Source organism: Mustela nigripes, chromosome 14, assembly GCF_022355385.1.
Source record: "Mustela nigripes isolate SB6536 chromosome 14, MUSNIG.SB6536, whole genome shotgun sequence".
Taxonomy (NCBI): Eukaryota; Metazoa; Chordata; class Mammalia; order Carnivora; family Mustelidae; genus Mustela; species Mustela nigripes.
In genome coordinates this window covers 101,282,891-101,310,746 of record NC_081570.1, presented here as the reverse complement: position 1 = coordinate 101,310,746, position 27,856 = coordinate 101,282,891, and the positions used below count along the sequence as shown (strand labels likewise).

At 37.9% G+C, this 27,856-nt stretch overlaps 1 protein-coding gene across 1 annotated transcript in view; it reads left to right on the top strand.

Moving 5' to 3' along the window:
* The window catches only part of SPAG17 (sperm associated antigen 17), a 213,394-nt gene that overhangs the window by 159,567 nt on the left and 25,971 nt on the right, over nt 1-27,856 (top strand). The window contains exons 30-37 of the mRNA XM_059377113.1: nt 1,742-1,959; nt 5,706-5,850; nt 7,422-7,576; nt 20,237-20,425; nt 22,150-22,295; nt 22,603-22,733; nt 24,809-24,936; nt 26,938-27,120. Coding sequence (XP_059233096.1) covers nt 1,742-1,959; nt 5,706-5,850; nt 7,422-7,576; nt 20,237-20,425; nt 22,150-22,295; nt 22,603-22,733; nt 24,809-24,936; nt 26,938-27,120 — 1,295 coding nt within the window. The remainder of the gene's footprint in view (nt 1-1,741; nt 1,960-5,705; nt 5,851-7,421; nt 7,577-20,236; nt 20,426-22,149; nt 22,296-22,602; nt 22,734-24,808; nt 24,937-26,937; nt 27,121-27,856) is intronic.

Sequence of the window (27,856 nt, the reverse complement as noted above, 5' to 3'; positions counted from 1 at the left end):
AATTTAATATTTATCTCTGAAATTATTATATCTTTTTAATATTTCTGTAAGATTTTTCTTCATATACTTTGAGGATGTGATTTTATTAACTTATAAATTTAGATATATTCATGGTAAATTTAACTTTTTATCAGTATGCAATGGCTTTTTGTTCTAGGATTCTTTTTTGTCCTAATATCTATTTTGCTTATATTATTATAGCCATAGCAGCTATCATTTAATTCCTTTGCAGTATAACTTTTTCATACTTTGTTTTACTTTCAGTGGTTTTTGTTTAAATGTATCTGTTGTACGCAACTTATAGGTGAATATTTTAAAAATTCGATTTGATAATTTTTGTCTTTTAATCAGAGCTTCTAATCCATTTATTGTGTAACAGGTATTTTCTGAAAAATGTCTTTATGTTGTCCCCATCCTTGGATGATAATTTCACTGGTTACAGAATTCTGGGTTGATAGGTGTTTTCTCTCCAGTATTTTGACAAAAATTCTTTAGACTCTTCTTGCTTCCAGTGTTGCTGTTGAAAAGTTGGTTCTCAGTCTAATTGTTGTTGCTGTGAAGATAATCTAACTGCCTTGAAAATATTTTCTTTTTCTTATTATAATTTCAATACAATGTAGCTAGGTGTGAGTTTCTTTTTATTTATCCAAGTGAGAATAAATTGGGATTCTTGAGTCCATGGATTAATATCTTTTATTTATACCAGAAAATTCTCAATAATTACCTTTTCAAATCTTGTTTCTGTTCCACTTTTTGCATATATTAGAGACTTTTACCTCTCTTTTATTATTTCTATTATTTTGACTCTCCGAGAGTCAGTATAAATAATTTCTTTAGATTCTATCAGTTCTTTTTTAATACTCTGGAAATAGAAATAAGTCTAAATTAAATTTTAGGGCAAAAGTTAAGTTTAGCTTTATTCATATGTATTATTGGGCTCTTCCTATTAGTTAAATCTGCATCTTAGGCCAAGATCCATCCTCTGATGCACATTTCATACTCTAAATCTGAGGAATCCTCCTAGAGTTAACAGTCCTTCACTATCTTTGTTTGTAATTTGCTTCTGGGTCTGAGTTTACCTTATCATTGAGATTTGATAACACTGGCCAATCTCACCTACAGATCACTCATCATTATTTATACAAATGGAGCAAATCTATCCATGATAGAGGGATTGAGATAGTATTCACAGAGTTCCATAAGGCTTTTTCAGTTCTGTATTTCTTTCCAAATAGTTGGTGGTGGATTGGAAGGAGGGATGCATCAGATGATTATCGAGGCAGTAGTTGAATTGTACAGATCCTTTCCCCTAGTGAGAGGCCAAGGATATATGCCTGATTGGTAAATTTCTTTGGAACCACAGCTGAATAAAGCAGTTTCCTATCTATGAGTAACAAAATGACACAGTCAGGGGAATAAAGAGTTAAATAATCTGATAAAATGCTAGAGTTCAGTAAGACAAAAGAAGGAATTTAAGATATGGAGCAAAGGTAGGCTTTAAAAACTGGGCTACAAAACTCTAAATCTGGAATCCAGGGAGCTATAAGCAACATTCAAAATTATACAGAAATTGACCAGAATAGGTATTTTCCCACTTGATAAATAATATAATTGATGAATACCACTTAGAATTTCTATGCCACAGTGTCTGAGGTAGCTTACAGTGTGTTAAACTTAATGTATAATCTATGTAATTGATATTATAATTATATTGTGTTTGATTTTACTTGAACTTCTGCAGGAAAAAGTCACAAAAATCAGTCGTCAGTGGCACATAAGAATGAAAGCCATGAACCTCACCCAGAGACAGTTCAAAGAGTAACTCCTGTGGAGGTTCATGTAGGCACCTGGTTTACAACCACACCAGAAGGAAATCGAATCGGCACCAAAGGATTAGAAAGAATAACAGACATGACCCCGTTACTATCCTTCAAGGCCACAGATCCTGTCAATGGAACGGTATGGCAAACTATTGCTTATTGAAAAATTTTATTAATCATTAGAGTTCTGAAACAACATATTAGAAGAGTACCTAGCAAATACTTAATTTACCCTAACTACTTGGTAAATAGTAGGTGGATAGATGAACAGATGGATCCTTCTTTGCAAGTACAAAACACTTCTGTGGTTTATTTTACTTGAAAAATGTACCATGAAATACTAATTTTTGAAATGAGAAACAAATCATGAATACTTATATCACATTTAAGGCATATAAGATTAATTGTGTCATCTATTTCTTTATGTTGAATGTATTTGTGTAATGTCTTATCTTCTAGAAGTTGAGGGGCTATGCTTTGTTCCTTTTTCTTTGTGTGAAACTGAAATAAGTGGTAGAAATTTGTTCATGACCCATGAATCCAAAGAATGTATGGTATATTTAGGGAGATGCTCACATTAAATAATGCAAGAATTTGGCAACGTTACAGAGTAACTGGACAAAAGATTTTATTTGTAGCCTAAGAATAAGTAACAAATGAATGGTGTAGAAACTAATGGTTTGGAGGCACCGTTAAGCCTCCAACTCTTGGTTTTGGCTCAGGTCACAATCTCAGGGTAGTGAGATTGAGCCCTATGTTATGCTCTGTATGTATGCAGAGTCTATTTGAGAGTCTCCCTCTCTCTCTTTCCCTCTCTCTCTACCCCTCCCCCTACTTGTGTGCCCTCTCTCTCTCTCTCTCTCATAAATAAATAAATAAAATCTTAAAAAAGAAAAGAATGGTTTGGCTTATGATGTGAAATCAAAACTTCTGGGATGAACAATAGTACCTTCTATGTGGCAGGCTTTCTGTTAGGGGACTGGGGTTCTGTGTACATTATCTCATTCAGTCTCCACACCAGTGAATATCATGTTATACCTATGAGGAAATCGGGCCTCAGCAAGTTGAATAATGTGGTCAAGAGTACACATTCAGCCAGTGCTAGATCCTAGTTAGGAGCAGTTGTTGGTGACTGAAAACTGAGCTCTTTCCATCCCTCAGCTAGTCCTCTAAAGTCTTAGGTGGAGCTTTGCAGTACCCTCTGAATATAAATGACATGATGGATAGGTACCTTATATCTGGGTTCTATCTTATAGGAGCCTTATATCTACCTTTGCTTATAACCATGTGCTGCTGGTCAAAAGCAAAATGACTGCTCGCTATTAAGGTGAATTACATTACCTAACCAAACATGTTTTCCTTCCTTCTTTAGTCAGCTTCTGAAATAATTTTGTAATCTCTTACCTTGCCTGCTAGTTGTATTTTTTGTGAGACTCAAACTACATATCATTACAGGAAGGTTTTTCTGGTCACTTCAAATAACTCCCTTTTATTCAGCCTCTGATATAGATTACTTGGCATAATATGAAAATGTGATTAATATTTCTTAATAACTCTCAGTTTCCCTAATTATTACCTGTCACCATTACAGAAGCATGAACCAATGCCCAAGAGCCTGGATCCAAGCATTTGTTGAGCATCAAACATATAACAGAGTAATAAAAACAACAGTAATAATAATACTTAACTGAACGCTCACTGTTTGCCAAGCCCTGTTCTCCTTTTATTCTCACAAAAGATTAGTGTTTACATTTTACAGATGAGGCAAAAATATAAGGTTGCATAATTTCCCCAAAAGCACACAGCAAGTAGTAGAGTCAGAACGTGGACCCCAAGGTTGCAATCCAGATCCCGTGTGCCTAGCCACCAGGGACCTAAGGGCCAAGAAATCACATGGTTGTATGAAACAAAATTGAAAATGGATTTTTTTTTTCATGACACATGACATGAAGTATCACTAAATTAGAGGCATAAGCACTGCCGTTGTGGTGACACAGATCTGGGTTTGAACCCCAGCCACACTCCCTACTGGCTGTGTGACTTTGGACAAGCTTCTAATCCAATTTTCCTTACTTACAAATGGAGATAATAGTGATTACCTGAAATAGTTGCTAAGATTAATGCCATATCCAACATTATCAGGTGTTCAGTAAATATTCTTGCTACTCTATTCTTATCACCACTGAGAATAATGATTTTCCCACCATACGGTGATCAGAAAGTGTCAGTGTTGTGTGGTGTTATGAAATATTTGAATAATTCTAAATCACAGTGTGTGAATATTTTTACTGGATAAAAAGGTAGTATTAACTCTTGCTGACTTGATGACTGACTAAATGTCAATTACTTTACCAACATTATTTCATTTAATCCACATAATATGCCTGAAGCAGATGCTAGTGTTGCCTTCATTTTGCAGATGAGGAAACTAGAGCACAGAGAAGTTAAGCCACTTGCCTAGGTCATCCAGCCATTGGCAAAGTTAGGATTTGAATTCAGGCAGCTTTACTCCAGAGCTCATACTCTCAACCACTATATTCTTCAGTGGTATTTCTCATTAAATGCATTAGCTGAGAGTGCCAATGTTAAGAACATAAAATAATGACAGCATGCATTTCTCTCAAATATAGTGATTTCTGCCTACTGAAAAGAGATAAAGCAATTATCACCTGCGTCCAATGGCCTCAGAAATATGAGTCAAAACACAGCTAACAAACCTACTCTCATATCCATCTGGACTCTTCATTGAAATACTGTGTCCCTTACAGTTAAGACAGTACAAGTTAGAAAATACTTGATGATTGAAACATGTGCTACATAGTTTGCAATATACTGTTATTGCCAGCTGGACAGCACCTATGCAAGGAAGGGGATGGAAACATAAATCGGCAGAGGGAGAAGCTGAGCTGTGGCACAGACTGACAAAGCCTCAGCCAACTGGCAGGGGCTCAGGAGCTGGTATGCTCTGCCCCACTGTCCCAAGTCTGGTAGCGCTCCACGTTGGAACAGACCTGGGACATACGGTGTTGACCAGGTAACCATTCTTCAGCTTCCTGCCTTGGATGATAACAGCTATTTTCCTTCTCAGACCTTCTATCCATCCTCCACAATAATCCTTTCCACTGGAATAGAAAAGATTACAGGTTACCGTGGACAATCAAGCTAACAGAACAACCAGGCTTTAATCTGCATCTGCATTTGCTCTGCTTTAGGGAAGGACAAAAGGCAGCAAATGCAGCAAGATCAATGTGGCACCCTCATTCAGCTGGGGGGCCCAGCAATGACCACAGCTGCAGCTTCTTTTACCCTTCGAGCCCACCTGGGGCACGACCAACAGCAGCAGACAAGAGCCCGTTGGTGTGTGGATCAGCTTGACACAGAGAAACCACAGCCTCTGTTCCCCACCAATCTTCACATTCTGTTCTGATGGCATTAGACTGAGATTGGCATAGCAGGCCAGGGAGCCCCCATGCGCCATGCTCACTTTAAACCTGCAATTTTCAAGGAGGCAGGACCTAGGGTCATTTTCCCAGACAGACCGGGGCTAGGCCAGTCCTGATGTTAACTTTTTTCAATGTACAACAGTGGAAGGAGCATCAGTTTTCAAGGCCAACGGCCTCGGTGCAACACCAGCCCTGGTGTTTGCTGAGTGACAGTGAGCAAATTCCTTAACTTCTCTAAGCATACATTCCCTCATCTACAACATGGGGATAGCATTACCTGCCTTCCAGGATTGTTGCAAAGCTTTGACCAAATAGAGGAGATCAAACTTAAGCTTACAAATGGATAACCAGGATTTTGATGGTATTCAATGAGGTATAAAAATAAAGGGACTTGGGATTAGCCATCTGACCAAATGATCATGCTCTGCCTTTGTATGTTCAGGTCATGACAACTCGAGAAGACAGAGTGGTCATTGTGGAAAGAAAAGATGGTACTCGGATAGTGGATCATGCTGATGGTACCCGAATTACAACCTTTTATCAAGTTTATGAAGATCATATTACTCCTCCAGAAGATAATAAAATAAGTAAGTTTTCCAAGCATGGGACAATATCTGTCTTTAGAATAAGATGAGTACAAAGCTCACTACTCTTTTTTAACCCACACATAAGAAAAATAATTTTTTGAAGAACTCTGCCAACCAAAGAACACACGTGCAGTCTAGAGCAGGGGCTCTATGGCTCTTTTGCTACTTTTTTTTTTTTTTTTTAATCCTCAACGGTTGTGGGAGTGATAACTCTGGTTGGCTGATGGATAGTAATAGTAACTTTTTCCATTTTCACTGCTAAAATATAGTCTGGATTGGTGGCAACTAAAAGTTAATAATCACGACTCTTGCCTGGGGCATTAACTTGGGCAGACCTTTTTCTGTTGATCCTTATGGAATCTGATTTGCATAAAGGTCATCTCCATAAGGCCCTCCTTCCATTCTGAACATGCCTCTCATTATCACAGACAGCGTGAGAGAAGAACAAAGCTGCAGGTGCTAATTAACAGGAACCTGGGCAGAGACTCTAAAAGCATAACGCCTTTCCTAACCTAAATTTAAACAAGATTTTTAATGGAAAATTATTCCCTGACTCCCTTTCCTTTAATTCCAGGGCTTATTTGCTTAATGCATTAAATGCTTCCTTGCCAAATTAAGTGCAACAAAACTGGCAAGCCAGTGGAAAAGAACAACCTTCGTATCCCACTTGTTAGAGTGAGGATTAAAAGAACCACTGGAGAGGGCAATTTTAAAATATCTGTAACTTTGAAATGGGCATATGATACGATGCACTAACTCCACTTCTGGGTAAATGTAGAAAAACACTCTTAACAACACTCTTACTCATTTGTACAAGGAAACAGGTTCAGGGTGCCCCTTGCAGTACCGAATATGATATCAAAATGCTGGGAAATAAATGTCCACCAACAGCAGAATAGAAAAATAAAATGCAGTATATTCTTACAAAAGAATACTATATAGTACTTAAAAGGAATGAAGTACACACACGCACACATATGCCTACACAACTACATATCACAATGGCTGAAGGTCTCAAAGCAATGTCAAGTAGAAAATGTAGGTGTAGAATGATACATACAGTGTTATACAATGTATGCATATTTAAAACCACATAAGATTATATATGATTTTGATACATATATTTATAGAAAAGATAAAAGTAGACTTCAAGAGAAGGAGATAAACCCAGGGATAAGGAGAAAAGTGAACCTCAGCTTACCTGCAATTTTTCTCTTTATATACATATTAAGAATGTTGAAACAGATATGGCAAAATATTAAGAAGTGTAAATTTTGATTGACGAGTATATAATAGTTAAATTGTTTTTTATGCTTTTCTGGGTGTTTTCAATTACACAAAATAAAAATAATAAGAACAAAACAGCACATTAAAGAAGCAAGAGTTATCCTGGAAGAATTCCTCTGCATTGACAGTGAGGAGGCCATATACTAGCCCTGTGAAGTAAGTTTTCAGCACATGGTCTCAGCTTCTAGCCCAGGTGGCCAGGAGACAGGAGCAAACTCAGCAGGCAGGCGTGTTTCCCAATGTGTGCATCCTGTGAGATCTGCTTACCTTGCATTTGCTTGCAGCTGAGAGTCCTCAAACTGTCACCAGGCAGGTGAAGTGCATGCGGATAGAAAACTCACACTATGCCACTATCATCACCAACTGCGAGGACAGTAGCTGCTCTGCCACCTTTGGGGATGGGACGTCTATTATTGCAAAGCCACAGGGAACATACCAGGTGGGTCTAGGGAGAAATGAAGAGTGCCAAAGAGAAGTGTCCATTTGAATAAGAAAACTCACTCCTCTGGTGAATATTCCTGCCACACACAGCTGTTGTTCCCTTTGTCTCATGTGCTTAGAACACACTTCTCAGTCTCCTTTTATTTTTCATCTTCTTTTTACAACCCATTGCAGAAAACCACTGTCCTGCTTGTCTTACAATGCTTTGGTATTTTCAGATCAAGGTTTTAAAATGTATTTGTTGGGGATCTTTTATGTGGTAGGTGGCAGGCGCTGTTAGAAGCACTCATGTGATCTGTCCTGTGCCTACCTGAGCAGCTTCACCTCCTACCATCTCTGTCCTTACTCACACTCTCCCATTCTTCCCATCTCCAGTCCATTGCCACTTTACCTAGAGTCCCCATAGGATGGGAGGGCACATATGATCTGTGGGTCCTAGGAGAATAGCTTGCAAAGCTATGTTCTTGAAGACTCAGTGAGGAGAGCTCTTAGCAACTCTTGTACCTTCCTACATTTTCCTATTAATCACAACCACTTAGTGTCAGCCTGCAGTCTCTTGGAAGCCTTAGAAGGATTTGCCCTCATCTTTCCACTTGCCGGAGAAGAGACACAAGTGCCAGGATGTCACATACAATGTCAGAGAATACTGAGAGCACAAAACCAGAAGATGACTGACTAAGGCCTCAGTGTCAAACGTTACTGTGAAAGCTGCTAAAATTGGTTTATGCCTCCCATCTCTCCAAATGATGATACCCTACTCCCTCTTCTTCCAGTGTAGATTGTCATGGGGCAAGGCAGGTGCTGAAGGTGAGACATCATTGTGGTATGTGGCAGTTGGCTAAGGGGCGCAATCCTTCTTCAATACTCAGAAGGTCCATTTTCTTCAGCAGATTGGCAGCATCTGTATTCTGGTACCATGTGTGCTGCCAGATGTCATGAGAATCCCTTAAGATTCTGTGATGAGGCCAGTTTTTGCCTTGTTTTTATCATAGTACCAAACTCAAATGGTTACAGCTATGAGGGCAATGGAATTTTAGAACCAATGACAGTTGCCACTGGAGAAAGAGACATAAACAGAAAAGAGATCCAACTTACCGACATTCAGTATCCACCATTATTGTGTAGCCACTTGTTCTTTCCAGGTTTGCCGACTCTCCCAAAACACAGCCCAAGAATGGATTGGAAGGTTGACCATTCTTGGCTGAGAAACACATAGACCTAAGTTCCCAAATGGAAAAAAAAAAAAAAAAAACAACCTCCAAATAAATTTACCAATACCTATTATAGTTCTGCAGTTGTATAGCACTGAAAGATGGCATTCAAAAAAATCCTCTGCCCACCCCCTGTTAGTTGCTCATCACTCATCACTCACCAGCATGAGAACAATGGGCAATATAATGAAGGAGGCAGGATTTTAGACAATATAATAATAATAATAATAAAGGAGGCTAAGCTTGGTATAGTCCACCATTGTACCTTAGCAGCACTAAAATGATTAACCAAGACATCAAATAGGAGGCATGTATAACAGTTGTTATCCTCTATGACTATAATATGCACAAATAGGGGTGGGACCATCCGCCCAGCTAGAGGGTTTCAGGAAGACAAGTTGACAAATAATGGGTCTGTTATCCCCCAGGGGAAACCTTCCTCTGTCCCTCATTCTAGGAATGAAACCAATTTCCCTAGACCAGAAGACCTATTGTCTTTCTGGTGACAGTGTATGTATGTGTGTGTGTATATATGCTTGAACAAGCTTCTGAAAGAGAGTAGTCAGACTGTTCTTTTATACCACTATGATCCAGCCCTAGTCGTTCCTTTGGGGAAGATACAGAAATGTAATAACCATTATAAGAATGCTTTGAAGAAGGACTTCAAGAGTCCTCGTCTTAGTTAGCAATACCATACACAAACACCTTATAATAATGGAATGTGGTTATATCCTCTACTCAGTATATGAAATCAGTTGGAAGAGGCAAATTTTATTGGAAACTTTGAACTGTGAATGTAAAATATGAGAATGTAAAATCATGAGAATTCTATCATCTAACTGCTATCGGGTTAATCAAAAACAACCACTAGCAGAAAATGTAGATCTGTATTTGCCACATTGAGTCTCTAGGCTTCAGCATAGATGTTTCTCCAGGTTAACATCCTAGAAAGAAAGGCACATCCTGTTTATCAGGTTTACTTTTGTCATTTCAGTATTTCTGCTTCACCTGGTCTATGGTATATGTCTTAACAGTGGATGTTATAGGACATCTTTTTTCTGTCCAGAGCAACTTTCAATAAGTTATAGAGTCAAATCTGACAGTTTGGGTCCATTATGATGAAGACTTTTTGAACCCAGGAAAGTTGCAAATTTAACCAAACACATTACCTACTGTAAAATGTACCTGGAACCACAGAGAAGTCTCAGAATTAGCCAAGATCCAAGACCCTAGGCCCAGGGTTTTCTGGGCCTAGGCAATGGTGGATAGTCAGTATGAGACACTTCCAAAGTGATGGAGTAAGGACTCCCGAAAATACACTACTACATAAAGACAACTAGAAAACTGAAAATATTGTTCAAATCAACTTTTTGGCAAACTAAAATCGAAGCAAATATAAAGAAGTAAATAATAGATTATAATAGAAATAAATAAAAGACAGAATAGAAAACCATAGAGAGAGTCAACAAAACCAGAAGTTGTTTCTTTGAAAAGATCAACAAAATTAACAAACTTTGAGGGACAGAGAGCGAGAAAAAAGGGGGGAGACCCAAATTATTAGAATTAAGAGTGAAAGATAAAACATTTTTACAAATCTTACAGAAATGAAGAGAATTATAAGGAAATACAATGAATGTCAACAGATTAGATACCGTAGGTGAAATAGATAAATTTCTGGAAAGGTACAAACTTCCAAATCTGAGTCAAGAAGAACTAAAAGCTCAGAATAGACCTATAAGAAGTAAAAGATTGAATTGGTCATTTTAAAGCTTAGCACACAGAAAAGCCCAGGGCCAGATAGCCTCACTGGTAAATTCTACCAAACATTTATGGAGGAATTAATACTGAAGAATTTTCACAAACTTTTCCAATATATAGAAGAGGGAACACTTCCCAACTAATTCTGTCAGGTCAGTATTACCCTGATAACAAAACCAGACAAAGTCATCACAAGAACACTCCAGACCAGTATCTTTAATGAAGATAGATAAAAATCCTCAAGAAGGTGCTAGCCAACAGAATTCAGAAACATGTAAAAAGAATTATACATTGTCACCAAGTGGGATTTATCCCAAGAATTCAAGGTTGGTTCAAGATGCAAAAATCAATCAATATAATATATCATATGAAAAAATAAAAGACTAAAACCACATGATCATCTACCTAAGACTCAGAAAAAGCATTTGACAGAATTCAGCACCCTTTCACGATTAAAAAACAAACAAACAAACAAACTCAGTGCACTAGGAACAGAAGGAAACTTCTTCAACCTCATATAGGGCATCTACAAAACAAACAAACAACAACAACAACAACAACAAAAAAAAAAAAAAACCACAGCTAACAAATAGCATTCTTATTGCTATTTGTTAAAAAGCTAAAAGCTTTCTGTCTAAAATCAGGCACAGCACATGAAAGTTAGCTCTCATCCTCCCAACTCAGCATTGTACTGAAGGTTCTAACCAGGGATATCAGACAATAAGAATAAATAATGTGCAAGCAGATTGGAAAGGAAAAATGTAAAACTATCTCTCTTTTTACAGATGATATAAAAGCATATCTAGAAAATCCTAAGAAATGCAATCTACCAAAACACAATGTATACACACACACACACACACACACACACAATTAGAACTAATAAAAAAGTTCAGCAAGTTTGCAAGATATAAGATCAATATATAAAACTCAATTATATTTTTCTACATTAACAAAAATCAATCCAAAATTGAGATTAAGAAAACAATTCTGTTTAAAGTAGCATCAAAAGGAATAAAACACTTCTCTTCAACAAATGGTGTTGGGAAAACTATATAACTACATGCAAAAGAATGAAACTCAACCACTTTCTTATATTATACACAAAAATAAACTTAAAATGGCTTAAAGACCTAAATATGAGACCTGAAACCATAAAAATTCTAGAAGAGGGCATAGGTAGTAATTTCTCTGGCACTGGTTATAGCTATATTTTTTAGATATGTTTTATGGAGCAAGGGAAACAAAAGCAAAAATAAACTGTTAGGACAACATCAAAATTCCTTCTGCACAGTGAAGAAAACAATAGACAAAAAAACTAAAGGAAAACCTATTGAATGAGAGAAGATATTTGGAAATGATATATCTGATAAAGAGTTAGTATCCAAAATATATAAAGAATTTACACAACACACACACAAAATAAATGATCCAGTTTAAAAATGGGCAGAAGACATGAACAGACATTTTTCCAAAGAAGATACACAGACAAGAAAAGGTGTTCAACATTACTAGTAATCAGAGAAATACAAATCAAAACTACAATGATATACCACCTCACACTTGTCAGAATGGCTAAAATCAGCAATACAAGAAGCAAAAAGTGTTGGCAAGGATGCAAAAAAAAGGAACCCTTTGCACTGTTGGTGGAAATTTGAACTGGTGAAGCCACTGTGGAAAACAGTATGGAGCTTTCTCAAAAAGTTAAAAATAGAACTATCTTATGATCTATTAATGACACTACTGGGTATTTACCCAAAGAATAGAAAACCACTAATTTGGAAGGATATATGCACCCCTATGTTTATTGAGCATTATTTATAGTAGTCAAATTATGGAAACAGCTCAAGTGTCCATTGATAGATGAATATATATATATATATATATTCCATCTTCTTTATCCATATCCATATATATATTCCATTACATATATAATGGAACATTACTCAGCCACAAAAAAGAAGGAAATCTTGCCATCTGCAGCAACATGGATGGATCTGGAGAGTATAATTATAATGCTAAGTGAAATAAATCAGAGAAAGACAAATACCATAGGATTTCATTCATATGTGGAATATTTTTTTAAGATTTTTATTTATTTATTTGGCATATAGAGATCACAAGTAGACAGAGAGGCAGGCAGAGAGAGAGGAGAAAGCAGGCCCCCTGTCAAGCAGAGAGCCCAAAGCGGGGCTCAATCCCAGGACCCTTGGATCATGACCCAAGTCGAAGGCAGAGGCTTTAACCCACTGAGCCCACCCAGGCGCCCCTCATATGTGGAATTTAAGAGACAAAACCAATGCAGAACGGAAAAAAAGAGAGTGATAAGACAAGAAACAGATTCCTAACCATAGAGAACGAACTGATGATTACTAGAAGAGAGATGAGTGGGGTATGGGTGAAATAGGTGATGTGGATTAAAAAAGGAATAAAATAATTAGAAATAAGTTTAGTAAGACTTATACACTGAAAATTACAAAATATCACTGAAAGAAATTAAAGACCTAATAAACAGAAAACATCACATATTAAGTTTATGGAAAAGTTAACATTATTAAGATGGCAGTACTCCTTACATTCTTTATTAACATCCCAGCCACCTGTTTTGCAAAAATTGACAGGCTGATACCAAAATTCTTATGTAAATTGGAAAAACTCCAAATAGCCAAAACAATCTCAAAGAACAAAGTTAGATGACTCACACTTCCTGATTTTAAAACTTTACTACAAAGCTACAGTAATTAAGACAGTGTGCTACTAGAATAAAGACAGGCATATAGACCATTAGAATAGAGCTAAGTAGTCATTTATTATCAATTTGTGGTCAATAAATTATTTATAAGCATGCCACGCTAATTCAACGGGGGAAAAGAATAGTCTTTCAACAACTGGTTAATAAAGTTGACCTGTACCTCACACTATACACAGAAATGAACTCAAAAAGCACCAAGGACTTAGTTTTAAAAGCTCAAACAACAAACTTCTTAGAAGAAAACTTAGAAGATAGTGCAAATCTTCATGTCCTTGAATCTGGCAGCAGTTTCTTAGATGACAGAAAAAGCACAAACAAAATGAGAAGTTTGTACTCTAAAGGATACCACACAGAAAGTGAAAAGACAACCAACAGAATGGAAGATATTATTTGTAAATCATACAAATAATAATAGTCTAGTATCCAGAATATATAAAGAAGGACTACAACTCAACAATGAAGACTAATAATGCAATTTTTAAATGGCAAGGATTTGAACAAACATTTCCCCAAAGAAGTTATATAAGTGACAAATAAGCACATAACAAGATGTTCAGCATCATTAATTATTAGGGAATTGCAAATTAAACTATGAGATACTACTTCCCACCCACTAAAATGACTAGAATGAAAAAGACAGAGAGTAATAAGTGTTAGTAAGGATGTGGAGAAATTGGAACCCTCATACTTTACTGATAGGAATGTATAATGCAGCAATTGCTTTGGAAGACAGTTTGGCAGTTCCTCAAAAAGTTAAAAATAGTTATCATATGACCCAGCAATTCCACAGCTAAGTAGATGTCCAAGGGAAATTAATTTATACATCCACCCCAAAATTTGTATACAGATGTTGATAACATTGGTAATAATAACAAGATTGTGAAAACAGAATCAGGAAAATAAATGATGCCATGAAACGTTCCAACGTCAGAATTATTGGAATCCCTGAAGGGGAGGAGAAAGAAAGAAGTCTAAAAGATATAGTGGAACAAGTTCTTCATGAAAATTTTCCCAATCTTGCAAATGGAACCAGCATTCATGTACTAGATATCGAAATAGATATCAACTAGATATCGAATGGTCTCCACCCAAGATTATAGATTCCAAAAAAAATCAAGGCACCTGATAGTCAAATTGAGGAATCATAATTGTAGGTATAATCTCTTGAAAGCCGCTAGGACAAAGAGGCTCCTTACTTACATAGGAAAGCCCATCAGAATGACGTCAGACCTGTCCACAGAGAACTGGCAAGCCAGAAAGGGCTGGCAAGACATATTCAGGGCATTAAATGAAAAGAACATGCAGTCAAGAATACTTGGCGAGACTGACATTCAAAATGGATGGAGAGAGAAAGAGTTTCCAAGACCAGCAAGGCTTAAAAGACTATGCAACCACCAAGCCAACACTGCAGGAAATATTAAAGGGGGGTTCTATAAAAGAGGAAAAATCCTAAGAATAGCATTGAACAGAAATATAGAGACAATCTACAGAAAGAAAGACTTCAAAGGTAACACGATGTCAATAAAAATGTATCTATCAATAATCACTCTCAATGTGAATGGCCTAAATGCGCCCATAAAATGGCACAGGGTTGCAGATTGGATAAAACGACAGGACCCAACCATATGTTGTCTACAAGAGACCCATTTTGAACCTAAAGATACACCCAGACTGAAAGTAAAGGGATGGAGAAGCATCTTTCATGCCAATGGGCCTCAAAAGAAGGCTAGGGTAGCGATTCTCATATCAGATAAATTAAATTTTAAACTAAAGACTGTAGTCAGAGATACAGAAGGACACTACATCATTCTTAAAGAGACTATCCACCAAGATGATCTAACAATTGTAAATATCTATGCCCCCAATATGGGAGCAGCCAATTATATAAGAAAACTGTTCATCAAGATAAAGAGTCATATTGATATGAATACATTAATAGTAGGAGATCTTAACACGCCTCTCAGAAATAAACAGAACATCGAAGCAGAAAATCAATAAAGAAACAAGAGCATTGAATGACACACTGGACCAGATGGACCTCATAGATATATACAGAACATTCCACCCTGAAACAACAGAATACTCATTCTTCTCAAGTGCACACGGAACCTTCTCCAGAATAGACCACATACTGGGTCACAAATTAGGACTCAACCAATACCAAAAGACTGAGATTATTCCTTGCATATTCTCAGATCACAACGCTTTGAAACTGGAGCTCAATCACAAGGAAAAGTTCCGAAGGAACTCAAACACCTGGAAGCTAAAGACCACCTTGCTTAAGAATGCTTGGATCAACCAGGAGATCAAAGAAGAACTGAAACAATTCATGGAAACCAATGAGAATGAAGACACTCGGTCCAAAACCTATGGGATACAGCAAAGGTGGTCCTAAGGGGGAAATACAGAGCCATCCAAGCCTCTCTCAAAAAAATTGAAAAATCCAGAACACAGCAGCTGTCTCTACACCTTAAAGAACTGGAGACTCAACAACAAATCAAACCAACTCCACACATAAGGGAGATAATCAAGATTAGAGCTGAGATCAATGAGGTAGAAACCAGAGATACCATAGAACGTATCAATGAAACTAGAAGCTGTTTTTTTTTTTAAAGAATCAATAAGATCGATAAACCACTGGCCACACTAATCCAAAAGAAAAGAGAGAAAGCCCAAATTCATAAAATTATGAATGAAAAGGGAGAGATCACAACTAACACCAAGGAAGTAGAAACAATCATCAGAAGTTATTATCAACAGTTATATGCCAATAAGCTAAGCAACCTAGATGAAATGGATGCATTCCTGGAAAACTATAAACTCCCAAAATTGAACCAGGAAGAAATTGACAACCTGAATAGACTGATATCTAGTAACGAGATTGAAACAGTGATCAAAAACCTCCCAAAAAACAAGAGCCCAGGACCTGACAGATTCCCTGGGGAATCCTACCAAAATTTCAAAGAAGAAATAACACCTATACTCCTGAAGCTGTTTCAGAAAATTGAAGCAGAAGGAAAACTTCCAGACTCTTTCTATGAAGCCAGCATTACCCTGATCCCCAAACGAGGCAAAGACCCTACCAAAAAGGAGAATTTCAGACCAATATCACTGATGAATATGGATGCTAAGATTCTCAACAAGATCCTAGCCAACAGGATCCAACAGCACATTCAAAAGATTATCCACCATGACCAAGTGGGATTCATTCCTGGGCTACAAGGATGGTTCCACATTCACAAATCAATCAGTGTGATAGAACAAATTAATATGAGAAGAGAGAAGAACCACATGGTCCTCTCAATTGAAGCAGAAAAAGCATTTGACAAAATCGAGCATCTGTTCCTGATTAAAACGCTTCAAAGAATAGGGATAAAGGGAACATTCCTGAACTTCAAATCTATCTATGAAAGACCCACAGCAAATATCATCCTCAATGGGAAAAAGCTTGCAGCCTTCCCTTTGAGATCAGGAACGTGACAAGGATGCCCACTCTCACAACTCTTCTTCAACATAGAATTAGAAGTCCTAGCAACAGCAATCAGACAACAAAGAGAAATAAAAGGGATCCAAATTGGCAATGAAGAAGTCAAACTCTCTCTCTTGCAGATGACATGATTCTTTTTTTTTTTTTTAAGATTTTTTTATTTATTTGTCAGAGAGAGGGAGAGAGAACGAGCACAGGCAGACAGAATGGCAGGCAGAGGAAGAGGGAGAAGCAGGCTCCCTGCTGAGCAAGGAGCCCGATGTGGGACTCGATCCCAGGACGCTGGGATCATGACCTGAGCCGAAGGCAGCTGCTTAACCAACTGAGCCACCCAGGCGTCCCGACATGATTCTTTATATGGAAAACCCAAAAGACTCCACCCCCAAACTGCTAGAACTCATACAGCAATTCAGCAATGTGGCAGGATACAAAGTCAATGTATAAAAATCAGTGGCTTTCTTGTACACTAACAATGAAAATACAGAAAGGGAAATTAGAGAATCGATTCCATTTACTATAGCACCAAGAACCCTAAGATACCTGGGAATAAACCTAACCAAAGAGGTAAAGGATCTGTCTCGAGGAACTACAGAACACTCATGAAAGAAATTGAAGAAGACACAAAAAGATGGAAGACCATTCCATGCTCTTGGATTGGAAGAATAAACATTGTTAAAATGTCTGTACTGCCTAGAGCAATCTATACTTTTAATGCCATTCTGATCAAAATTCCACCAGTATTCTTCAAAGAGCTAGAGCAAATAATCCAAAAATTTGTATGGAATCAGAAAAGACCCTGAATCGATAAGGAAATGTTGAAAAACAAAAATAAAACTCACGCTACCTGATTTCAAGCTTTACTACAAAGCTGTGATCACCAAGACAGCATGGTACTGGCATAAAAACAGACACATAGACCAGTGGAACAGAGTAGAGAGCCCAGATATGGACCCTCAACTCTATGGGCAAATAATCTTCGACAAAACAGGAAAAAATATACAGTGGAAAAAAGACAGTCTCTTCAATAAATGGTGCTGGGAAAACGGGGAAGCTATATGTAGACGAATGAATCTCGACCATTCTCTTACACCATACACAAAGATAAACTCAAAATGGATAAAAGACCTCAACGTGACAGGAATCCATCAGAATCCTAGAGGAGAACATAGGCAGTAATCTCTTCGATATCGGCCACAGCAACTTCTTTCAAGATATGTCTCCAAAGGCAAAGGAAACAAAAGTGAAAATAAACTTTTGGGACTTCATCAAAATCAAAAGCTTCTGCACAGCAAAGGAAACAGTCAACAAAACAAAGAGGCAACCCACGGAATAGGAGAAGATATTTGCAAATGACAGTACAAACAAAAGGTCGATATCCAGGATCTATAAAGAACTCCTCAAACTCAACACACATAAAACAGACAGTCATATTGAAAAATGGGCAGAAGATATGGACAGACACTTCTCCAATGAAGACATACAAATGGCTTTCAGACACATGAAAAAATGTTCATCATCACTAGCCCTCAGGGAGATTCAAATTAAAACCACATTGAGATATCACCTTAAACCAGTTAGAATGGCCAAAATTAGCAAGACAGGAAACAACATGTGTTGGAGCTGATGTGGAAAAAAGGGAACCCTCTTACACTGTTGGTGGGAATGCAAGTTGGTGCAGCCTCTTTGGAGAACAGTGTGGAGATTCCTCAAGAAATTAAAAATAGAACTTCCTTATGACCCTGCCATTGCACTCCTGGGTATTTACCCCAAAGATACAGATGTCGTGAAAAGAAAGGCCATCTGTACCCCAATGTTTATAGCAGCAATGGCCACGGGTCTGCCAAACTGTGGAAAAAACCAAGATGCCCTTCAACGGACAAATGGATAAGGAAGATGTGGTCCATATACACTATGGAGTATTATGCCTCCATCAGAAAGGATGAATACCCAACTTTTGTAGCAACATGGACTGGACTGGAAGAGATGATGCTGAGTGAAATAAGTCAAGCAGAGAGAGTCAACTATCATATGGTTTCACCTATTTGTGGAGCATAACAAATATCATGGAGGACAAGGGGTGTTAGAGAGGAGAAGGGAGTTGGGGGAAATTGGAAGGGGAGGTGAACCATGAGAGACTATGGACTGTGAAAAACAATCTGAGGGGTTTGAAGTGGCGGGGAGGTGGGAGGTTGGGGTACCAGGTGGTGGGCATTATAGAGGGCACGGATTGCATGGAGCACTGGGTTTGGTGCAAAAATAATGAGTACTGTTATGCTGAAAATAAATTTTAAAAAAAAGATTGTGAAAATAACACATATGTCCATCAACTCACAAAGAAACAATCTGATATAGCTATACAATGGAATATTATGCACCCATGAAAAAGAATGAAGTATTGATACATACTACAACATGGATGAATCTTGAAAATATTATACTAAATGAAAGAATCCAGACACAAAAGGCCTTGTATGGTGTGCTTCCATCTGTATGAAATGTCTAGAATATTCAAATCCATAGAGATATGTGATCACGGATTACCAGAAGCTAGGGGCAGGAGTGAGGCAGAGTGACAGCTCATGGCATCATGAGCTGGTTTCTTTTGGGGATGATGAAAGTGTTCTGAAATGAGCAATAACATTTGCACATGTTTTTGAACATAGGAAAATCCACTGAATGTGCACTTTATGGTATGTGAATTATGTCTCAAAAAATGAATCTATCTGAACCAGAAGTCATTACATGAAAGTTAATACTTAAGGACTGTGTCAGGCACCAGAGGAATGGGGACAAGTAAGAGTTCTTAAAAGCATTTGTCCCATAGCTTCTGACTGTTTGAGATACTTTTCGCCCAAGAACATGAAGGATTCCAAACATTTTTAATTGCGGCTACTGTGTTCACTTCAATTAAAATATATTTTATTATTTTATATTAAATATCTGACATAAAGCACAAGACAATTACTTGGAAAAGATATTAAAGTGAGTAGATAGGGGCGCCTGGGTGGCTCAGTGGGTTAAGCCGCTGCCTTCGGCTCAGGTTATGATCTCAGGGTCCTGGGATCGAGTCCCACATCGGGCTCTCTGCTCAGCAGGGAGCCTGCTTCCTCCTCTCTCTCTGCCTGTCTCTCTGCCTGTCTCTCTGCCTACTTGTGATCTCTCTCTGTCAAATAAATAAATAAAAATCTTTAAATAATAATAAAAAAATAAAGTGAGTAGATAAATTATGAGTGAGGACATGAAAGGAATTGCACTCTAATTATTAATTTTGCCTCTTTATTAGGGAGCCCTTCCCAAAGCTAATGTCCTCTCTTGGATAATGTTTCCTGGGGGAAAAAATAGTTTATGGCTGAGGTCTTTGTCTAATTTTTTTCCTAAAAACAATTTTCCGAATCCCTTACGTTGAACAAGACATTTTAAACAATTTCTCTCTTTCTGTTACCCTTCCAGGTGTTACCTCCAAACACAGGCTGCCTCCACATTGATAGGGATTGCTCAGCTATATATTGCCATGAATTAAGCAGTGATATATACCATCCTTTCCAAAAACGTGAGCAGTTAAGAGCTAGCAGGTACATCATGAAGCACACATCAGAGGTTATCTGTGAGGTCCTGGATCCTGAGGGAAATACCTTTCAGGTAAAGGGCATCATTAATATGGAGAAAGGGGCTGGATTTCTCTCTTTTTTTTTTTTTTTTTTTTTTGGTAGATATTTCACCCCAGAGAGCTTCCATGAAGCTTTACACCATAGCTGCTTTGGGATTAGTTACCCACTTATCGTCAGTACTTTGCATAAGCAATAATGAATGTCAACAATCTTTGCTTCTCAAGTATACTTCCAAGGAGATAGAAAGCCAAACAGTTGGGATGGTAGAAATGTTAAAGCCAAATAAAGAATTAGAATGGAAGGGAAAAAACATTACTAAACATTTAAAAATAATATCAAACAAAAAAAAATGATATAAGACTAGTCTGTATCCAGGTTAAAGCGAGAACAGTTTTGCTTGACTAGGCAGAGAATCCATGGTGAGAAATATTAATTGGTGTGGGTTCTAGTAGGGTTGAAGATGGGGAGGCGGGAGCACTGTTTAGCTGCTGGATGGTAGAACTCTATCTTCCATTTCTCTGCCCTTCAACACCACAACTGTTTTCTTACATCCAGGCCAAACGCTGGCAAACCATGGCCACCTCTTTATGTAGGCCCATGAGCTAAACATGGCTTTTATATTTTTAAATGGTTGGAAAAACTCAAAAGGAGAAGAATATTTCATGACACATAAAAATTATAGGAAATTCAAATCTCGATGTCATGATACAGTTTTATTGGAACACAGCCATGCTCATTTCTCTTTGCCTGCTTTTGCACACAATGGTATGATGAGCAGTTGCAACAGAAACTGTGTGGCCTACAAATCCTAAAATATTTATTCCCAGGCCCTTGACATAAAATGGTTTGCCAACCCCTGCTCTAGGTATTTCTCCTTGTTTTCACTCCTCATCCAACAGTAGAATTTGTGTATCAGGTAATAAGTGGTGAACTTATTTTTCAGGTTTGGAACCATAACACAGAGCCCCTAACTTTGGTTTGGTATGCAAATTAGCCCTGATCCTGCTTGGTTTTTTGGTGTTCAATAAATGTGACTCTTCCCAGCATGAGTTCAGGCTACTAACAAGTTTCCATTTATAGTGAACTGAAATTGAATGCTAAAGCCCTAAACCCTTCAGGTTTAAACACATGGGACATTCAGACCAAGCATTCTTCTAGGCATTAATGCTCTTCTTGGGTGTTTGCGTCAGTGGTCTTTGAGCCTGAACCACACTCCCTCCTAGAGAGACCCATGCCATATCTAAATAGTAGTAATGGCTAGAACATTTCTTCTCATGCTGATACTACATTTCATGCAGCTATTAAATCTGATGCTGTTATTAAAGATTTAGTACCATGAATCCTGATTCTGTACTTGCAGTCACAGAATATAAACTTCTCCACACTATTACTTCCCTAATATTTCAAGACAGCTATTACATAAGGAGTCTTCCCTCAATGTTTCAATCCCTAGTTCCTTGACCTAATGCTCAAAAGAGAATATTCTAAGTCCCCTGCCATCCTTGTCACCTTCCTCTGGGTATATTCCAGTCTGTCTTCCAGTTTGCAGTCACAGTCTAGGTATGGCTTGTGAGTAGAGATGTGCCACTGGGTTTTCACTTTCATTAATGCCAACTGTACTTAGTGCATATTACCTTGGAGATAAATATCCCTGATTCTCCGAATCTACCAAAAGATGACATACTTTCTCAAATGGGAAACATAAGCTTCACGCCATTTCTTTTCTTTTAGTTGCCTATATACTTTGGTCCTTAGGTTATGGCTGATGGTAGCATATCAACTATGGCACCCAAAAACAATGTGGAGGAGGATTTAAGTGAAAAAGCAGAAGGCTATGATAATTTATCATCTACTCACCTTCATAAGAATCATCTCCTAATCTATGGTGAACACGTGCCCAGGTAATATTATAAAAATAATACTATGACTTCTATTTTTTTTTAAAGATTTTATTTTCTTATTTGAGAGTGAGATAGAGAGAGCACAAGCAGGGAGGAGGCAGAGGGAGAGGGAGGAGCAGACTCCCCATTCAGCAGGGAGCCCTCGGGTCGGGGCTCTATCCCAGGACGCTGAGGTCATGACCTGAACTGAAAGCAGATGCTTAACCCACTGAGTCACCCAAGCACCCCTGATTTTTATTTTAAATTCCAAGTGTAAGCAGCACTTGAACTAATATTTCACGTGTTTTGATTTTATTGTTTCAAATAGGTTTTTTGTCATTTATGCTGATGGATCAGGAGTGGAACTTCTTCGTGACAGTGACATAGAAGAATATCTATCCTTGGCATATGGAGAATCATCTACTGTCGTTCTCCAGGAGCCAGTCCAGGAACAGCCAGGTAAGAAACCCAGAATGTCTGGAAGTTGTTGTGCCCCCTTACCAGCTCCCAGCCTATTCATCCAGTACACCCCTGTGTCAACTCTACTTTCTTCCTTTTGCTCACTCTTCAACACTACTTGCCACTTGGCAGTGTCAACCTGTATCTACAGTTAATTATGTTCATTCCAAGTTTTATCTGAGCATCAACCTATGTAAACAGTGTATGAGTCCCTCTTCTACCTGTAAGCAAATTTGAATCTGTCTTTAGATATATTAGGTATGTAGCTATGATTCTATTTATATGTTCCTTTTGTATTCAGTAGGGAAAGAAAGAAAAGTGAGATATTACTTGTAAGTTCACTTTTTTTGTGTCATTTTGAAGGTATTGCTTTGATGAATTTAATATAATAAAAAAATATATATATTTTATGTGTGACTTAGAAAGCCAACCTAAAATATAGGATAAGTTATATTCATTGTGTATTTATATTATTCTCATCAATTTTAAAGAAATCAGTGTGTGGTTAAAGATTAGAGACACATAATACATTAAGAAAGAGTCACCAGTCACCAACTGGCTGGCTCAGTTGGTGGAGCACACAACTCTTGGTCTTTGGATTGTGAATTTAAGCCCAACACTGGGTGTAGATATTACTTCTAAAAATCTTAAAAAAAAAAAAAAGAAAGAATTATCAGTGTATATCATATGTATATTCAAACATAAACTTGGATGTCATTTGTGTATGAAACCAATGTTTTATGTCTAGGTTTATGTATGGTCCATTTTAATCTCTTCTCCAGTTGGTGGGATATAGTTATACACTTATTTATGAATATACCTGCATCTCTGCACACTTAGTATATCTTTCAGTGTATCAGTGTACATTTACATCTGTGAATGTGGAGAGTGAAGAGTTCTGACTGGTGCAGTGCATGTGTAGAACTATATGAGCATTTATTGCAAATGGCTTTGTTATTTATTTAACTAGCATCTGCTGGATAATCTACAATGTGCCAAACACACTGGCAAATAGAGTTGAAAAGTGAGCAAAAGGAATCGAGTAGTGAGCTAAAGCAGCGTGGATACTGCCTTCATAGAGCTTAGAGTTTAACAAGAGACATAGGCATTGATTATATAACATATGATAACTGTGATTATATGATTGTCATTAGGATAAAGTCTTTGAAGGAAAGGAATATGTTTCTGTGAGAGCAGAAACCTAATGTAATCTAGAAATCTTCCCTGAAGACACTGGAGTTAAGAACTGGTGGATAAGTAGCTATTGATTAAAACAGGAGGGAGAGCTTTCTTGGAAGAGACAATACAAAGCAGAAAGCAAAAAGCCACGGAAAACAAGGAGGAAAAAGCCAACGTAGCTAAAGCATAGAAGGAGGAATGGAGTTCCTCAATAGAGTTGAGGCAGGATGAGAAAATACTGAGGACTTGGTTTTATTCCACATGCAGTGAGAAGTCAAAGAAATGTTTAAATCATGGCCTAACATGATCAGTCTCTCTGACTGCCAGAGGGATTCATTCATAGAGTAGATCTGGGTAGAAACGCTGGTTGTTTCTATAGCCCAGAACAGGATTTCTCAGAGACAAATTATCCAAGGTAGGTCAGTGGATGAGCTCAAGTGAACCAACCAGACTTGGATGTGGTTTTTGAAGGATAATAAGGTATCAGTTAATAATTCCAGGTGATCTATACCCAATCTCTAAGTGTTACAGTAGCTAAAAGCCTCAATTTTCTTGTTTAGATCATAAGGTTCTTAAGTACAATCACTGTGTCTTGCTTATCAAAAAGTGTTTATCAAGGGTGCCTGGTTAGCTCAGTCAACTGTTAAGTGTCAGACTCTTGGTTTCTTCTCATGTCATGATCTCATGGGTCATGAGCTAGAGCCCTGTATGGGGCTCCACACTCAGTGGGGAGTCTGCTGGAGATCCTCTCTGCCCCTCCTCCCACTTGCACACTCTCTCTCTCTCTCAAATAAATCTTTTTAAAAAAGTATTTGTTGAACTTTGTGAAAACCTACTGAATTTCTCAGAATCTATTTGACAGAGACATGATCCTCTGATAACTCTCTTTGACCCAGGTACCCTGAGCATCACTGTCCTTCGCCCTTTTCATGAAGCATCACCATGGCTAATGAAGAAAGAATTAGATACAATTGTTCCTCCTAATCTCCAGTCAAGGTCATGGGAGACATTCCCTTCCGTTGAGGTATAATTTTTTTCTTCTGGAAAGTCACTACACTTGTATATCCATCCATCAATTTTTGGAGTCTTGGGTCTTCTCTCATACAGTGACATATTTTCATTCTTTTGAAAATTGTTATTGGGCTCAGAAGATTTGTATTTGAAGATTCTAACATTTGTAGATTTTAGAGAAATATACCCGTCTAGCTAAATCTCAGTTTTATTTCTTTTAGTCTGCATTGCAGGCTCATCCATCTTCCTATAGTATGAAAATATCCACTCTGAGTAATGCATGTTCTACCTCTCCTATCATGGACTTATTGATATTGGGCAATACAGAAATATTTCCTTCTCTCATTCCTTATCTGTTAGTTTTAACACACAATTTAGATCTTTCACACTCACTTTATCCCCTAATTTACTAATGCACAGACTGAAGCATGTAAGAATAACGTGAAGGATTTTACAAAGGATTTGCAACTACAGTGTTAGAAAGTAAATGCTGTAATTATGTCAGATTAGAGAAGCCCCACCTAAAGTCTTTTTAAAGACTGGAAGAAAACATCTTGAGCAAGAAACATGAGGTCCTGCATCGTGCAAGATTTGACATTTCATTTTGCAGGCAATTTGTGTAACATACTCAGCATATTGTCAGATGTTAAATTATTAAATCAAGGAGCACATTGATAAAATGATCAGAGAGACATACTAGTGATAGGTGGGGAGGATAATGTTTCTGATGTATAATGAATTTTCCTTCCCCAAACAATCTGATAAGAGCAAGGGCGCAGATAATGAGCACTTAAGATAACCAAGACCTTGGGGCACCTGGGTGACTCAGTCAGTTAAGAGTCTGGTTTTGGCTCAGGTAATGATCCCAGGGTCCTGCTCAGTGCAAAGCCTGCTTCTCCCTCTCCCTCTGCCCCTCCCCTATCTCATGCTTGCTCTCTCTCTCTCTCTCTCTCTCTCCCCCTCTCTCAAATAAATAAATAAATAAATTTTTTAAAAAGATGACGAAGACCTCTTAGTCCTATATTTTAATTGACTGTAACCAATATGGTGAATGAAGATGATCTGATTGGAGTTCTGAGTCTTCCAATTATTAATGTGGAATTTGGGACAAGTCACATTGGCTCTCTATTTCCTGAAAAATAAAAAGGCCACACCAAATGGCTCACTAAGGCTATATCCAAGCTGAAAGTAGTGCTTCATGACCAGTAACACGCCACATCTAAGATTAATGAAGGACACTCATATATATTCCTATATTCCTATAGCTATATTCCTATAGCTCTAACCTTCTCTGCCCAGTAGCAGTGGCTCTGCCCAGGTGAACCTATAAATGGTTATCACTGACCTGACCAGGCATCAGACACTGAATAGCAGCATACAAAGAAACACATCAGAGACTCTACCAGACATAGGGCATCCAAGCACACTACCCCTGAAAATAATTATAAGAATAAATAAAGATGTGAATTTGCTCTGAGGTAGACATTCGTGCCCAGTAGACATTATGCCCAGGAGACTCTGGGGGCATGCTTAATCTAGAGTGAGCTCAAAAACTACCCAAATCTATGGGATGATTGCTCTCTCAATCTCCCTAGGTCAAAATGAACATGAAAACAGGAAGTTATTCCAAATGTCTTAGGCTGCTTGTGGGTAGTAAGCAATACCCACATACACTAAGTATAAGCTAAGCTATATTTCCATGATACCACATTGCTTACTACTCCCCTAAAGGCTATCCAGTGGGACATAGTGCTGCAGGATTTTAAAATATCCAGATTCCTGATAACATATATAAAAAGGAAAGCTTGCCCAGTTCTGCTACCAATTTTCCTTATATTTGAGAAACTTTGGGGGAGCAGGGATTTTTTGCTTTTTTACTATTGTGTTCCCTAACAAGTGGTTCTTAGCATAGTATCTACATAAATAAGGGCTCAGTAAAAACAAATAAATTAAAAAATTAATATTAAGACTTTTTTTTTTTTTGGTTGGTTGTTTTGCTTTGTTTTGTTAACAGAAAAAAACTCCTGGACCTCCATTTGGCACTCACATTTGGAAGGGCCTTGACGTTGGGTCCAAACAACTAGTAAGTGCCCCAGCCCCTATACTCAAGAGTCCCAAGGTGCTACAGATGCGCCAGTTCATCCAGCACGAGGTCATAAAGGATGAGGTGAAATTGAAGTTGCAGATTTCCCTTAAGGTAATGGAAGTCAGGTAACTTGACCAAGAAGTATCAGTAACAGGGCAATTATTCCTCTTGGTTTCCTGAGGAACCTGAAATTATGTAATTCTCCCAGTATTTATCTAATGCAACACATGAATGTCCATTTTCCAGAGGGTAGGAGGTTAAGAGGTAGAAAATAATGGTTCCCATAAGGTATAGGAAGTATTGAGGCCCTGAGACATTGAAAAGATAAGTAAGTTCTACATGTGATTGCCATATAGGGTCCGTCTGCTTTCTTATTGTATGGGAAACTGGTTTAATGACCTCTGGAAAAAGGTAGAGCTGTTTATTAATCTGATACTTGTCTGTGGAAGAAAAGTACTGTTGGTTTTTGGAAATGGTCTAAGAATTTGTAAATATATAGTCAGTTGTATAAACTACATCTGTAACATCTCACTGTCTACTTTGTTAACCGTCTCAGAGTGAGATCATATGTGTTTTGCTCATGGTTATATACCTAGCACCTTGCATAGAGCAAGGGACCATTTATTTATGAACACAAGTACTTATGGGCTCCTGGGTCGCTCAGTCATTAAGCATCTGCCTTTGGCTCAGGTCATGATCCCAGGATCCTGGGATTGAGCCCCACATCGAGCCCTGCATCAGGATCCCTGCTCAGCGGGAAGCCTGCTTTTCCCTCTCCCACTCCCCCTGCTTGTGTTCCCTCTCTCATTGTGTCTCTCTCTGTCAAATAAATAAATAAAATCTTTAA